General features: G+C 43.0%; 1 protein-coding gene across 2 annotated transcripts in view; it reads left to right on the plus strand.

Annotated features, from left to right (window-relative positions):
- Positions 1–2,177: 2,177 nt before the first annotated feature.
- Positions 2,178–15,606, plus strand: part of FGD4 (FYVE, RhoGEF and PH domain containing 4) — a 197,954-nt gene continuing 184,525 nt past the window's right edge. Inside the window, exon 1 of one of the 2 annotated variants that reach the window (XM_082851080.1) lies at positions 2,178–2,648. In XM_082851080.1, the coding sequence (XP_082707206.1) occupies positions 2,372–2,648 (277 nt within the window). In that variant the 5' untranslated portion in view covers positions 2,178–2,371. The remainder of the gene's footprint in view (positions 2,649–15,606) is intronic. The other variant, XM_082851084.1, reaches the window with a different exon arrangement.

Below are 15,606 nucleotides of genomic sequence, written 5' to 3' on the forward strand. Positions count from 1 at the left end.
GTTCATTGCAGCTGTATTTACAATAGCCAGGAGATGGAAACAACCTAAGTGTCCATAATCGGATGAATGGATAAAGAAGATGTGGCACATATATACAAATGGAATATTACTCAGCCATAAAAAGTAACGAAATTGAGCTATTTGTAATGAGATGGATGGACCTAGAGTCTGTTATACAGAGTGAAGTAAGTCAGAAAGAGAAAGACAAATACCATATGCTAACACATATATATGGAATTTAAGAAAAAAACCAAAATGTCATGAAGAACCTAGGGGTAAGACAGGAATGAAGACGCAGACCTACTAGAGAATGGACTTGAGGATATGGGGAGGGGGAAGGGTAAGTTGTGACAAAGAGAGAGAGTGGCATGGACATATATACACTACCAAACGTAAAATAGATAGCCGCATAACACAGGGAGATCAGCTCGTTGCTTTGTGACCACCTGGAGGGGTGGGATAGGGAGGGTGGGAGGGAGGGAGACGCAAACGGGAAGAGATATGGGAACATATGTATATGTATAACTGATTCACTTTGTTATAAAGCAGAAACTAACACACCATTGTAAAGCAATTCTACTCCAACAAAGATGTAAAAAATTAATTAATTAATTAAAAAAATAGATAGGTCTGAGCTAGGTTGCTAGTATGGTGTTTTTGATTGCAACACCACCTTTTTATTGAACCAAATAAATTATGTCAAAAACCTGCACTTAAATTATAGTTGTCTTAGCATATGGAGGTAAAACGCCTTTCATTATTAATTTATATTTGAAACCACTTGTTTAAATTATTTCTGATACTATATAGCATAGTAGATAACACCACAAGTACAGAGAAACAATAATTAGGTACAATATAGTGATACAGGGATAAGAAATTCAAAGGGAGCAAAAGCTCCTTTTAACAAGGTCTGAATGGATGCATTAGAAATTATGGGGGCAGTTCCTTCTCCTAAGGCGTACATTTATTGGAGTAACAGCCAAGGAGACTGAGACAGTTGAACTGCCTTCTGAAAGGTTTCTTGAGGACTGGGTTATGGGATACACTTCAGGGAGCTGGAGAAGAAGTTACCTGGATGAAAGTCCATCTGAAAAAATGTGGGGTGGCTTCTAAGGTGGGAGCGATGGCTGGGGAATTCTTTCTGCTTCAGCTGGTATACTCGGAACGCTGCTCTTTCCCCTCCTACCTCTGTGGTTTTGGAACACAGCCTCTTCATTATTAGAGTAATGAGTTTTAAAATGCAGGTGAGCAAACCAGTTTAAAATTTTTTCAACTTAGTATTTAGCTGATGTTAAAAAAAAAATGACTTGACAAATTAAAGGACTCTAAAGTGCATTACTAATGAAGTCCCTAAAGTGTTAGTGGTGATGCTCTGCAGGAAACCTGTGGACGGTCAGCTCCACCTTCTCTTTTACTTCCACGCACCTCTTCATCTTTCTCTGGCTCGAAGCTCCTGACAAGATTTTTTAGTTCAGTGAGATAAGGACAGACTTTGGGGCAGAGTCTCGGGTAAGCATTCTAGCTCTGCAGTACTGTGTGACTCTGTGTAGGTTCCGCACCTCGGTTTCTTTATCTGAAATACTTCACTGGTAAGATCATTATCAAGGGCTCAGAAGCAGCTTGAGACATACGTGTGACCCTTGCCGTGTGGCTCTGCGAGAATGGCAGGCCCTGTACAGAGTCCGGAGTAGCTGTAATAATCTCTTCTTTCTCCCCGAGTCCAGGGCGTGGCCCACAGGTGAGCGCGGCTGACCTTCGGAGCACCCCAGGTATGCGTCCGCAGGTGAGCGCCCTCGCCCTCGTGGCTCCGGTCGAGACCCGAGGGCGAGCCGGGGCTCGCTGGGGATGGAGGAGGAGAGAGGGAAGAGGCGGGGGAGGAGAGAGGGAAGAGGCAGGAGACGAGAGGGGGAGGGGAGGAGAGAGGGAGGAGAGGGGGAGGGGAGAGGGAAGGGAGGAGCTGCCCGGAACGCTCCCGGCGGCCCGGCGCGCACGCTCCCGGCGGCACCGCGCGAGCGTGCTAGGCTGCTGCCCCGGCGGGACCAGGAGGCGGCGGCTGCTGTAGCGGCAGCGGCGACCACAGGCCGAACTCTCGGCGCTCTCGGGCGCTGGCTGGCGATTGGTCCAGAGAGGAGGGGGTGGTGGCAGCCCAAGTCAGCCGCTGCAGTGGCGGCGTCAGGTGAGAGCGCGAGCCGCAGAGACCGGGCGTGGCGGCTGCCGCACAGGGAGTCGGAGCCAAACTCACGGCGCGGCCCTGGGAGTCCCGGGAGGAAGGGACGAGGAAGCACTTGCAGAGGAGACGCCGGAGCAGAAGGGCGCCGGCGCTGAGCAGCCCCGAAGTTGTCTCTGTCGAGTCGCGCCGAGCCTGGGCATGCAAACGACGCCCCCGGGGGCCCGGTCGCCCCTCAGGAACCCGCCGAGCGCGCGCTTGCGGCCGGACGAGGGCGGGCGAGGGTGCCGAGCCGCGAGCGAACGCAGCAAAATGAGCGGCGAGGGCGACTACAACTTCAGACGGGTGGCGATCCGGCGGAAGTCCAACCCCTCCTACCTGCCGCCTGGGACCCCCCGGCCGTGGAGTCGGCCCTCGTCGCACCTGGAATGGGCCGAGACGGCCACGTTCAGGGGCCAGGCCCCCGCAGACGCCCCAGGTAAGCGCCTCGGGAGGTAAGGGGTGGGCGGGGGTGTTGTCGCAGTTGATGGACAGCCGAGCGCCCTGCAGGTGCGCCCCGTCCACCGCAGCGGTGTGAGCCAGTTCGGAAACCTTCCCAAGAGGGCTGCGCCGGGCCGCCCACCCACTTTACCTATTTTGTCCTTTCCCCCAAAGGTCCTTGGCGGGAGCGCGCCTGAGGCTGAACTTATCAGTCCTGGAGGTCACTTACCAGGGAATTCCGGAAGTAAAGGATAACTCTTTTTTTAAGTTTGATTAGGAATTAATAACCTGTTTTCTAGATACTGAAGTTTAAGGTTTTTCGCTAAGTTGCTTTCGGCAGACCTTGTGAAGGACTAGTACCATAAATGCGGGAGGCCAATGTTCGTCCTGGTCCGGCCGCCTACCTGTTGAGTGACCTCGCACCAGTAATCCTGAGTGCTCCGGTTTTCCCTTTTGAAAAAGACGCTTGAGTATGAAAAGCTGTAGGTCTCTCAGAAGGAAACATGTTCCTACTCTCAAGAAATTCAGTTTTTATTGTGGTTTTGTATTGATAAATTAAGATATCAGTAATGCGGTATTTTGAATTCTGAATTCTCCATCGACTCTTAGTCTTGGAAGAAATCCTCAGAATGATCTGTTGCAGCCCACAACAACTTCGCTCTTTAAAGGCATTCTGTTCTCCCTAGGCGGGCTTGAAGCTACGTAGAACACATTAGGGATTTTTTTTCTTGAATTGCAAAACTTTTCTTTAACCCCCACCCACGGCTTTTGAGCTCCTTTTGTGCCATAAGCAGAGGTGGCTTGTGTATAGACCAGTTATGAGGTAGAAACCTTATTTGAGTAGCAGAAATACAAATGCTTTTATTCACTTACACTCATTTTATTCATTAAGCAAAGCTGTTATGATGGTTTAACTGTGAAGTCTTGGAGCTTTAAAATTTTTTCTGTTCCGTCCTGAAGCTTTAGTATTTACTCATAGGACAGAAAAGCATGGTGGGTGATGAATTACAAATTTATAGCCACATTAGGTAAGAGCAGAAATAGTGATGTGAGAAAATATATAAACAAGTAATCGAATCACAATGCTTTAGGTCTCAATTTCCTCATCTTCGAAATGAAGACTCTGGTGAAATAATCTCTAAAATCTCTTCCCAGATTCACTCTAAAATGAGTAGAGGGGTGTTTTCTTCCTTTTAAGTGAAAATTCGTTACTTTGTTTTGAAGTTACTTATTTATGAAGTTTTTAATTGTTTGAGCTACTCGATTTCTTTCTTTTTTATTTTTTTGTGGTACGCGGGCCTCTCACTGTTGTGGCCTCTCCCGTTGCGGAGCACAGGCTCCGGATGCGCAGGCTCAGCGGCCATGGCCCACGGGCCCAGCCGCTCCGCGGCATGTGGGATCTTCCCAGACCAGGGCATGAACCCGTGTCCCCTGCATCGGCAGGCGGACTCTCAACCACTGCGCCACCAGGGAAGCCCTACTCGATTTCTTAATCATCAACAGTTTTCAGTTGGAAGGTAAAGGGATCCAATTTCTTTACGTCATTATTTTACTGAAAATCTCGTGCTTAGTTTCAAACTCATTGAGTAGGTGAGCAAAAGATGAATTGCCTCCTAGAAGTAGGAGCGAGCAGTATAAATCATTTCTACAAGGCAGCTGTGCTTATGGAAGAGTCCTTTTTTCTTTTCTATTCTCTTTTTTCTACAGAGAAGATCCAGAACACTTTTTTTTTTTTTTGACAAGATGGAGGACCTAGCAATAACTTTTCTAATCTGTTAGGGTGTCTCAGTATTGTTTAAAAGAACTCAAAGTTCTTGTTGCCATTATTTTCAGGGTTGAAAATTAATTACTCAATCTTCCTAGGTATGATTATTCCTCTTTACCATGATGTAATCTATAGTATGTGTTGGAGAGTGACCTAATGTTTTGAAAAGTAGTCTGACACTATTGAGTGACCACACCCCATTCAATTTAGTGAGGTAAAAACAGTTTAGAAATTGCTTCCTTCTTTGAATCTAATCTGCCTGCCTATTAAGTTTCATCCAACTGTTTATCATTATATAAGTAGGATCCTCCCCTCATCAAAAAGTAAACCAGTTTTAAATTCCCAAGAAGTGCCAATTTACTCTGTAGTACCTAGAAAAGTATTTATATATGGAAACTACAACATTTAGACCCATCACATGTATAGTGGATGTTACTCATAATCCAAGTGTTACTTTCCCTCTTGAAGAAGGAACAAAAACTAAGAGTTCAGTTTAGTGGTGTGTTATATTCCATGACTGTGAAATCCGTTATTTTTAGAGTTCTTTGCTTTTTCTCAAAAAAAAAAAAAAAAGAAAAAAAAAAAGAAAAGAAAGGGAAAGACAAAGAAAAAAGTCTACCAACCACATCCTCCATATATATCTGAATGGCAATGTCCTCGTCTAGGTGAGGTAATTAAATTAAGACATAGGCTTTGGGGTCATATAGTGCCCAAGTTCAAGTCCTTATACTACCAGTTTTATGAATTGAATCAAGTCTCTTAATTTCTCAATTTCTTCATCTGGACAATGGAGATAACAGTACTTTATAAGATTGTGGGGAGAATAAAGTAAGATTATATAGATAAATGGCTGGCACAAAACAAGTATGCAGGTTAGAATCATAACAAGGAGTCATTATCCGTTTCTGTTTCCCAGAATGTCTGGCACTAGGACTGGCACGTAAGAGACACTGTAAATACTTGTTGGATGAATGAAAATCCTTCCCCTATGGTGTTCATAATAGCTACTGTTTATTGAGTGCATTTTCTATATTTAAGAACTGTGCTTTGTGATACATACACACCTGAATATGTTTGTGCATGAATTTATTTCACAACAATTTTAATAGGTAGGTAGTATTATGCCCATTTTCCAGCTAAAGAAATTGAGGCACAGAAAGTTTTACTAACTTGCTTGGAATCGTAAACTGGTACTTGTTTAGCTAGATTCAAATTCAAGTGTGCCTGGCATTAAAGGCAGTGCTCTTACCACACATCACATAAAGCATATAATTCCATTATGGTAAGAACATACATTTAAAGGGATCTTTTATACATACACAGGATGAAAATTTTGTTACTTTGTGTATGTGTGTGTGGTTTTTTTTTTGGGGGGGGGGTCCAGCTTTTTTCTGTGCCTTTCCCTTTTTTCTTTTCTATAGTCTGAATATCTGAAACCCTTGGCGGGGGGAGAGTTTGTCTATTGAATATCACTGAAGTTATCTTATTTCCTCAGTTATTCCTTCGTTTTATGGGAATCCTGAAGGATCTTTATTGAAGATGCCTTTCTTTATAAAATATGTTTGTTTCTACTTCCAACCCATGGCCACTTTGATTAGCCAAGCATTTCTTTGACTTGAAGAAGGTGTAAATTTAGTTCAGGTTTGCTAAGGGGAGATCAGCATTATTGTCATTAATTTTTCCACTTTGGATTAGTGTAGGTCTGCAGACTTTCTTATCAGTTGGCTTGGATGGAAGGCAGATTTTTCCTACACCATCCTTTTATCCAAGGTGTAGCCTCTTCAGTGTGGGTCCCAGGTTCAGTCCTTTCCCATTTCACAAGCTCAAGGCCCATGTCTCCCCTTCCACTGCAAGAGCTGCAGTTCCTGGGCTCTAGGTTCCCCCACTAGAGTTTAGGTTTATTGTTCTTTTTCTTTTTTTCTCTTGTCCTTGGGAATCTCCTTTATTTTCTTATGATTTCAGCAGTACATTTAAAAGTATATCTGTTGTAATTTATTCAGCATCTGGGTGCTTCGTGGTGAAGGACTTTTTACACTATTTATGCAGACTTTCTATAAGTAGAATTCCTTTTTCCAATTCTCACCATGGTTAGAATACTCGATTTTCAACACATACTCCAATATCCTGAGCACTTTTTTTTTTTTTTTTTTGCGGTACGCAGGCCTCTCACTGTTGTGGCCTCCCCCCAGCACAGGCTCTGGATGCGCAGGCCCAACGGCCATGGCTCACGGGCCCAGCCGCTCCGCGGCATGTGGGATCTTCCCGGCTCGGGGCACGAACCTGTGTCCCCTGCATCGGCAGGCGGACCCCCAACCACTGCGCCACCAGGGAAGCCCCCTGAGCACTTTTTGAGGACTAATTTTACCTTTGTTGGAGGAGGAGGGATGAAGATTTGGGTTATACCAATAAGAGTAATTACTGTTTATTGAATGCTGATTCTGAACCAGGACTGTATGTATATTGCTTATTCTTATGACAACGCTGCAAGATAGATGGTATTATCATTTTAGAGAAAAAGAAAAACCTAGTTGCAGTGCTCTACAACCAGCCTAAGCTTCGGAGATAGGATTTGAACCAGGTCTCTCTGGCTTCAGTACTCACATGCTTATAATACTAGTTCTTAAGGTTTCCCAGGGCTTTGGAGGCAAAGCCTCCATATAACATATATGTGTTTCATATACGTTAGGGCTAATATTGTTTGTAACATTAATGAATGCATATTATATTTGAAACAGTGATCTAAACACAATTTATCTAAAGATTTATAATAAAATGGTGATGTTAATTTCATCAGTGATTCTTAGAAGCTGTTTAAGATGGACTTTGAAATAGGAAAGTCCTTCAGAGAATCAGGAACCAGGAAGTTTTCTTATTTCTTGGAAGGCCAAGAGCAGTTTAAAGAGTAGTCAGTCGTCTTTCAATGAATAGCCATGTAAACTTGTGAACCTAGGAACATTGAGAGACTTTTAATCCACAATCACCTATTTGCTTGCATTCCTTTCCTCTACTGAGAAAAACTCAGGGTCATGGATCTAACTGGTGACAGAGAAGAGGACCTGGACTTATTGGGGTAGGAATTAGGGGTTGGCCCAAGGCCATTACCTCTGTACTTAAAGGGCACGTGGATTCAATCTTGGTGTAGTCAGGGTGACCCTCTTGTTAGGGATTAATTCACCTGGTGATTTGAAGTTGAAGCCAGTGCTCATTTACCATTCTGTAAATCCTAAGGCCCTTTAGAATTATGCTAAATCTACTGTTTGTGCTCTATAAATGGAACAACAGAGCCTGGTGACAGTACGTTTGTTTACAACATGGTTTACTGAATATTTTAAGCCCTACTGCTCCAAAAAAAATATTCCTTTCAAAATATCACTGCTCATTGACAATGCACCTGGTCACGCAAGAGCTCTGATGGAGATGTACAACCAGATTAATGTTTTCATGCCTGCTGCCACAACATCCATTCTGCAGCCCATGGATCAAGGAGTCATTTCTTCTTCTTTTTAAATTAATTAATTAAATTTAATTAATTGGCTGTGCAGTGTGGCTTGTGGGATCTTAGTTCCCCGACCAGGGATTGAACCTGCACCCTCAGCAGTGAAAGTGCAGAGTCCTAACCACTGGACCACCAGGGAATTCCCCAAGGAGTCATGTCAACTTTCAAGTCTTATTATTTAAGAAATGCATTTTATAAGGCTATCATAGATAGTGATTCCTCTGATGGATCTGGGTAAAGTCAATTGAAAATCTTCTGGAAAGGATTCACCATTTTAGATGCCATTAAGAACATTTGTGATTCATGAGAAGAGGTCAGAATACCAACATTCACAGCAATTTGGGAGAACTTGATTCCAGCGCTCATGGATGACTTTGAGGGGTTCAAGTCTTCAGTGGAAGTAACAAGAGAATTAGAGTGGAAATTGAGCCTGGAGATGTGACTGAGTTGCTGCAGTCTCATAGTAAAACTTGAATGGATGAAGAATCACTTCTTATGGATGACTAAAGAAACTGGTTTCTTGAGATGGACTCTACTCCCAGTGAAGATGCTGTGAAGGTTGTTGAAATGACAACAAAGAGTTAGAATATGATCAATACATAGACTGAGTTGATAAAGCAGTGGTAGGGTTTGAGATTGACTCCGATTTTGAAAGAAGTTCCACTGTGGGTAAAATGCTATCAAACAGCATTGCATGCTACGGAGAAATCGTTTATGAAAGGAAGAGTCAATTGAAGTCAGCAAACTTCATTGTCTTATCTTTAAGAAATTGTCACAGGCACTCCAGCCTCACCCTGATCAGTCAGAGGCCATCAGCATCGAGGCAAGACCCTCCACCTTGCAAAATGATTACGACTTGCTGAAGGCTCAGATGATGGTTAGCATTTTTTAGAAATAAAGTATTTTTAAATTTTTTATTTATTTTTTGGCTGCGTTGGGTCTTTGTTGCTCCGTGCTGGCTTTCTCTAGTTGCAGTGAGCGGGGGCTACTCTTTGCTGCGGTGCGCAGGCTTCTCATTGTGGTGGCTTCTCGTTGTGGAGCGCAGGCTCTAGGTGCATGGGCTTCAGTAGTTGCAGCATGCGGTCAGTAGTTGCGTCATGTGGGCCCTAGAGCACACGGACTTCAGTAGTTGTGGTGCGTGGGCTCAATAGTTGGGGCACGTGGGCTCGGGCGAGTGGGCTTCAGCAGTTGTGGCTCACGAGCTCTAGAGTGCAGTCTCAGTAGTTGTGGCACATGGGCTTAGTTGCTCCACAGCATGTGGGATCTTCCCGGACCAGGGCTCGAACCCGTGTCCCCTGCATTGGCAGGCGGATTCTTAACCACTGCACCACCAGGGAAGTCCAATAACGTATTTTTAAAGTAAGGTATGTACAGTGTTTGGAAATGTAATACTGTTGCACACTTAATAGACTATAGTGTACTGTAGGCATAGTTTTTATGTACTGGAAAACCAAAAAATTGTGACTTGCTTTATTACAATATTCACTTTAGTGCAGTGACCTGGAACTGAACCTCAATATCTCCAAGGTTTGCCTGAAAATTCTTTTCTACATGCATTTGCTGGAAAGTTGATTGAAAAAGGATTTAAACATAATGCATTTAATTTTATGGATGTGAGTATTGTGTGTGAGATTCAGTAGGTTTAGACACAAGCTCATGAATCTGTATTTTTTAAAAGTATATCAGATAATTCTGATAATCAGCTTGGTTTCCAAATGCCATCCTACCAACTGCATCAAAATTACTTGGAGTGCTAATTAAAAACCAGCAGTACCTTAGATAGAATGAGTCAGAATCTCCGGGGGGTAGGGTTAGCTGTATTTTTGACAAGAGCCCCAGATGATTCTGATGTGCAACCAACTTCATCAACTACTGTGCATTTCCAAGCTAGGGTAAACCCCACCTTTGGTCCTGAGCCCAGACAACCAATATTTTTTAGGTGCAAGGCAGAGAATGATACAGATTGTCCCTCAACTAACACATCATATTGGCCCTCTGTATTTTTGGCAAACTTTTTGCCCATTTCCGGTTGGTTTCTAATTGTATTTTTTACATTTGGTATACTATTTTGCTTGGTTCTTTTTTCTCGACTTAACCCGTTAAGTTGAATTAGACTTTAATTTATGCTGATAGACAATTTATGTACGACTGGAGTATCTGACGTGAACACAAGTGACCTTTCATTTCAGTCTTGGTTTCTTATGTCCTTTATTGCTGCCCTCTCTTTCTTTCCTAATCTGGAGGATGAATCCACTCCTCATTTCACAGGCTCCTTGTCCTACACCTCCACTTCTCTCCAAATGAGGTCTTGCAAGACTTTAAACTTTGATATTCTCTGGAGCTTTCTTCCTTAAACTGCTGCATATACTTCCATTGCTGCCTCCGCTTCTTCATCCCCTCATCCCATCCTTCTCCCTACTTCCTTTTCTTGGTCTAGGCTGGCTTCTGTTCTAAACTTGATCAGTGTTCTAAGTCAGCAGTGAATTCCTACATATCGACCAGTAGCCTGTTTGTAGTCCTTATTGTTTTTTTGGTTTTTGGCCGTGCGGCGAGGCTTCCCTGACCAGTGAAAGCGCCGAGTCCTAACCACTGGACCGCCAGGGAATTCTGCGGTCCTTATTCATAATTTCTGGGTGGTATTTCCTTCTTTTTTCTTTCTTTGGCCATGCCATGTGACTTGTGGGATCTTAGCTCCCCAACCAGGGGTCGAACCCGCGATGTTGGCAGTGAAAGGGCAGAGTCCTAACCACTGGACCGCCAGGGAATTCCCGGTACTTGCTTCTTTTTAAAGCTCTTTTCTTGGTCCTGATTTTCATACTTCAACTGGATCTCCAAGTTTTTTCCTTTGACTAGGTCATTTTTCTCCTTTCTCTCCTCCGGCATTCCCATTATTTCCTGCCACCTCTTACTTGGTGGTGTCATCCACCCTCTGGGCTTCTTTCTCTTTCTCTTTACTGCTGAATAAATGTAAATGTCCTAAGGGTACCAAATTGCAGCTCCTTTTTCTGCTGCAATCTAGCCCATCCTCCTGACTTTTTTGGAGGAATTATTAACCTTGCTTTTGTTAGACTTCAAAGTTTATTTTAAATCTGCTCTTCCCTCTTATCTACTTGCTACCGAGTTAGCCACCCAGTTATTGATTTTTCTTCATTTCATGATGGTGGCCTTTGTCTTATTTCAGGGCACTTCTCCCACCAGCTATCCACGTTACATCGCCCCCCTCCCCCAATTAATTTTCTTAAATCTGGGTATTGTTCATCTCCTTCCCATGGTCAAAGCTTTCTATGGCTCCTAACTGCCTGTTATTGATGTTTATAATGGAGTACTCTATATCCACTTTAGTGACTTTGGTTAAACCTTTACCAGTAACCCTTCAGTATAGAAATGGACCTTTCAAAATTCATACAAACATTTAATCTTATTTGAACTATTCAATATTAAACCTAGAATAATCATGCATTAGTCATGCTTTAGGAGGGGTGTGTGTGTGTGTGTGTGTGTGTGTGTGTGTGTGTGTGTGTGTGTTTTCGGGAATAAATTTGGCATTGTTTATAGAGCATGGTCCAGAATTAGTCATCTGTCCTTGGAATGCAGTTAATAGTGGGTGAACATTAGCACCAGTAAGTACTCTTAGAGCCCATAATCTGTTTTGTATTATTGCCTCACTTATGCAGGAATAGAGTGAATACAAACCCAACCTCTGTGCCCCTCTCATACACATACCCACTCACTGGAATTAAACTGTCAACTTCACCAACTGCTGCATTTGCAGAAACCAGGGAGCTGCTTCCATTCTGGGGACTGCACTGAGCTGCAGTGAAGCCTTGCTGCAGACAGGTATCTAGTCTGCTCTGCAAGGCTGGGTTGTTCACTGGGGCCTCTGGCAGAATTTTGTGTTAGGACACGTGTTAATAAGTAGCCTTTAAAAGTGCCATGACTTTACCATATGTTATTTGTATTTTTAAAATATATGCTAGTGAGTATATTTAGGAGGTGAAAAGTCAGTATGTAGAGCCAAATAAATTATAAGATACCCCAGCTGAAGAATACGCTTATAGTTTCAAGTGCAGTGTAGTATAATGTATGGGAAGTTATCAAATTATAGACGAATTCAGTTAAAATTAATTACTAAACACCACTTGTAGAAAAATACAACTTTTAAACAAAGTCATCTTTATTTCCTCTGCAGAAAATTGACTAACATGTAACATTTCTTTTCCTAAAACATTGCTACCTTACCTTAATGGTGTCATATTGATGATGAACCAATATTGATAAGTGATGTTGGGAATCCAAAGATGAATGGAACAAATTTCCATCCTAGAAGGGGGATATGATGTATAATAAACACCAGGGTATAAGGTCACATTGGGTGTAAGAACAGTGATCAGAGTGATCATATTTCAGAGGAAGGCACTTTTTTCTTTTGTTTTTTTTGCAGTATGCGAGCCTCTCACTGTTGTGGCCTCTCCCGTTGCGGAGCACAGGCTCCAGACGCGCAGGCTCAGCGGCCACGGCTCACGGGCCCAGCTGCTCCGCGGCATGTGGGATCTTCCCGGACCGGGGCACGAACCCGTGTCCCCTGCATCGGCGGGTGGACTCTCAACCACTGTGCCACCAGGGAAGCCCGGAAGGCACGTTTTTAACTGTGCTGCGTCTTCACTTTGAGGAAGACTGCACATCTGACTCGTGCCTTTGGAGTTACCCATGAGCCCGTGTGCTGGTTCATGCATCTGATTGGAGCACCTTCCTGCTGACACAAGCTGAACATCCATGGCAGGCTGGAAAAACAAATCTACCCACAGGTTCCATTCAGAGCCATTAGCCAATTAATTCCATCAGTATCTCTGTGTTCTCTTTTCAGACCCTTATATCCTTCATTATAAATTTTCCTTCCTAAGACCCCACTAAAGCTGGATCTTTCAGTCCTTCAACAAGTGTTTCAGTGTTTACTATGGACCCAGGCAGTTGTGTTGGGGCCTAGAAATCAAGGTGAGAAGAATACACGCTAGTGGTTTAGACTGTGGGCTCTGGAGTTGGACTGGCTGGGTTTGAATTCTTCTCTAGTAATTAACTGGGTGACTTGGAACTCTTTGACTCAGTTTCCTCATCTATAAAATGATAACATGATATATTACCTACATTGTGGAGTTGTCGGAAGAATAAAAATGTTATTGTTTTTAAAGGGCTTAGAACAGTGCTTGGGAAATGTTCAAATAATAACTTTTTCGGTGTTTTTGTTAGGATTAACACAAATACTACTCTCACATTTCCGGTTTCTTTCTGCATCTTATGTGTATCTCTGATCTAGCGCTGTCTCTCTGGATTGTGATTGGTTGTTTACACTTGTACCTCCTGAGTACAAGTTACTGCCCAAGGTACAAGCTCTTTTAGGCACATATTTTCCCACCCCCTTTTATCCACTTCCTGCCTAGTCTTTTCCTCCCCTTAGTTCCTGCCAGAACTGCCTTTTACTGCTGGCCTCTCTCCTCAGTATTTCCTCCTGTGCTGTCTTGAGCCCCACTTTTATGTCAGACTTCCTTAAAGCCTTAATTGCATCACAGAACCACACCCTGCCTCTCTTTCCTGACTGAAGCCTGGCTCTCACCTTTAATGCTGGTTCCCTGGTGACTCAAGTGGCAGTTGATCTTCCACAGTCCACATAGCTGCTGGTCAGGACCTGTGGTCAGCTCTCTCTTAGCTTTTCCTGATATTTGTCTTCTACCCTCCTGGAAAAAAATCCTCCTGCATTCACTCTTGCCAGCCACCTCAACTTCTTCACTAAATTTCTCCTTGTTTTTCCTGTGCCTGTCCCACCAGTCCCTAACTTGAGTCATCCATTGCCATTGCTCCTCAAGGGCCCCTCAGAGTCCACTCAAGGGCTCAGTAAATATTGTCAACAGAAGAACCCCAAACTAGCTTGGCATATCTTGCTTCAACATAAGAATTTTCTGACAACGCTGAAAGAATATGGAATTGGTTTCCTTTGGTGGTTGTGAGTTCCTTATTAATGAGGATATTCAAGGAGAGGCAAGATGCCTTCGTGGCTATAGAGGAGACAGAATGTCAGATGTAACCTTTTCTGACCAGTAATCCCAGCCTGCACACTAAATTATTCTGTCAGTGGTCTCAGCTGTCTTGTGTCTGCACCATTCATGTTCTCCTATCAGCAATATGTGCTAGTTTTGTGCAGGGGTGTATTATGAGGAAAGGCGTGGGAATAGTATACTTTGTTCTCCTTGAGATTTCATGGACTAGATATCCCTTTTAGTGTAACAGTTCTTATTATTCCTGGCATCTTTTCTGATGCTGTTATATGTCTTGATTCGAGAGTATACTGGAGTTTGTAGGCCCTGGGTTGCTCCTCCACTGAAAGGCCTCAGAATGCTTCGTCATGTTGTCAGGAGTTTCATTATCTTATACCTATCACTTACCATTCCAGGTGTCCTCTCCTTGAACAGTCTTTTTTTTTCTTTGCCTGTTATTTCTCAGTATTAGGACTTGGCTTTTAAGGTCAAAACTTCTAATAGTGCTCCTTTCTTCTGCCCATCTCTAAAAGGGCATACTTTAAAAAGCAATCTGACATGTAGAAACTAGGCATGATCAGAAGCAAGATTTTAATTTCCAGCTCTCATACAAAAAGATGAGATTGTAGAACATCTGAGACCTGAAGCATCACTGTATTGTTTTCTGTCTCTTAATGTATTTCATAAAATCTAAAATATTTTATCAAGTCTTTTTAACATTTTAACTTCTCTGAAATTGGGATGCTTTTTTCAGTTGGTGCTGGTTAAAAAATTGTGAGACATTGAAATATAGACTGGCCTAAATTTTAAAACATAACTGTAAAATATTTACTGCCTCTGAATAGTAGCAAAGATTATGAATTTGTGGAATATATAACTGAAAACATTGACTAACATCCCCACCCCCCTTCTCTAAACCCAAACATACTATGTGTGATTATATCTTCTATATCTGTGACTACTCCTTCAGCCTCTTAATTATAATTAACAATCATAAGAGTCAAAACAATAATAGCTATCATTTATTGAGCAATTACTTTTTTGGTCAGACGTCCTAAGTGCTTTACATGCATAAACTCAATCATCACTAGTAAGATCTGTGATCCACATTATACAGAAGAGGAACCAGAAGTCCAGACAGATTAAATAATTTGTCCAAGTTTACCTGGCTGGGGAGCCAGGATTTTAAACTCAGGGTCTTAACCCATGTACTTTCCTACCTCCCATAAATTTCTTATTGCCAGTTTTTTTTTTTTTTTTTTTTTTTTGGCTGCATTGGGTCTTTGTTCTGCACACAGGCTTTCTCCAGTTGCCGCAAGCATTGTTACTCTTTGTTGCAGTGCGCTGGCTTCTCTTTGTTGTGGTGCGCTGACTTCTCATTGCGGTGGCTTCTCTCATTGCAGAGCTAGGCAGCGGGCTTCAGTAGTTGTGGCTCGTGGGCTCTAGGGCGCAGGCTCAGTAGTTGTGGCACACAGGCTTAGTTGCTCCGCGGCACGTGGGATCTTCCTGGACCAGGGTTCGAACTCATGTTCCCTGCATTGGCAGGTGGATTCTTAACCACTGCGCTACCAGGGAAGTCCCTTATTGCCAGTTTTTTTAACATCTCTGAATATAAGGATAGTAATTATTGATCTTTAGTAACGGGGAAGATACTGTCTCTGATATTTTT

This window comes from Leucopleurus acutus (genome assembly GCF_964270905.1).
Source record: "Leucopleurus acutus genome assembly, chromosome: 11".
Lineage (NCBI taxonomy): Eukaryota > Metazoa > Chordata > Mammalia > Artiodactyla > Delphinidae > Leucopleurus > Leucopleurus acutus.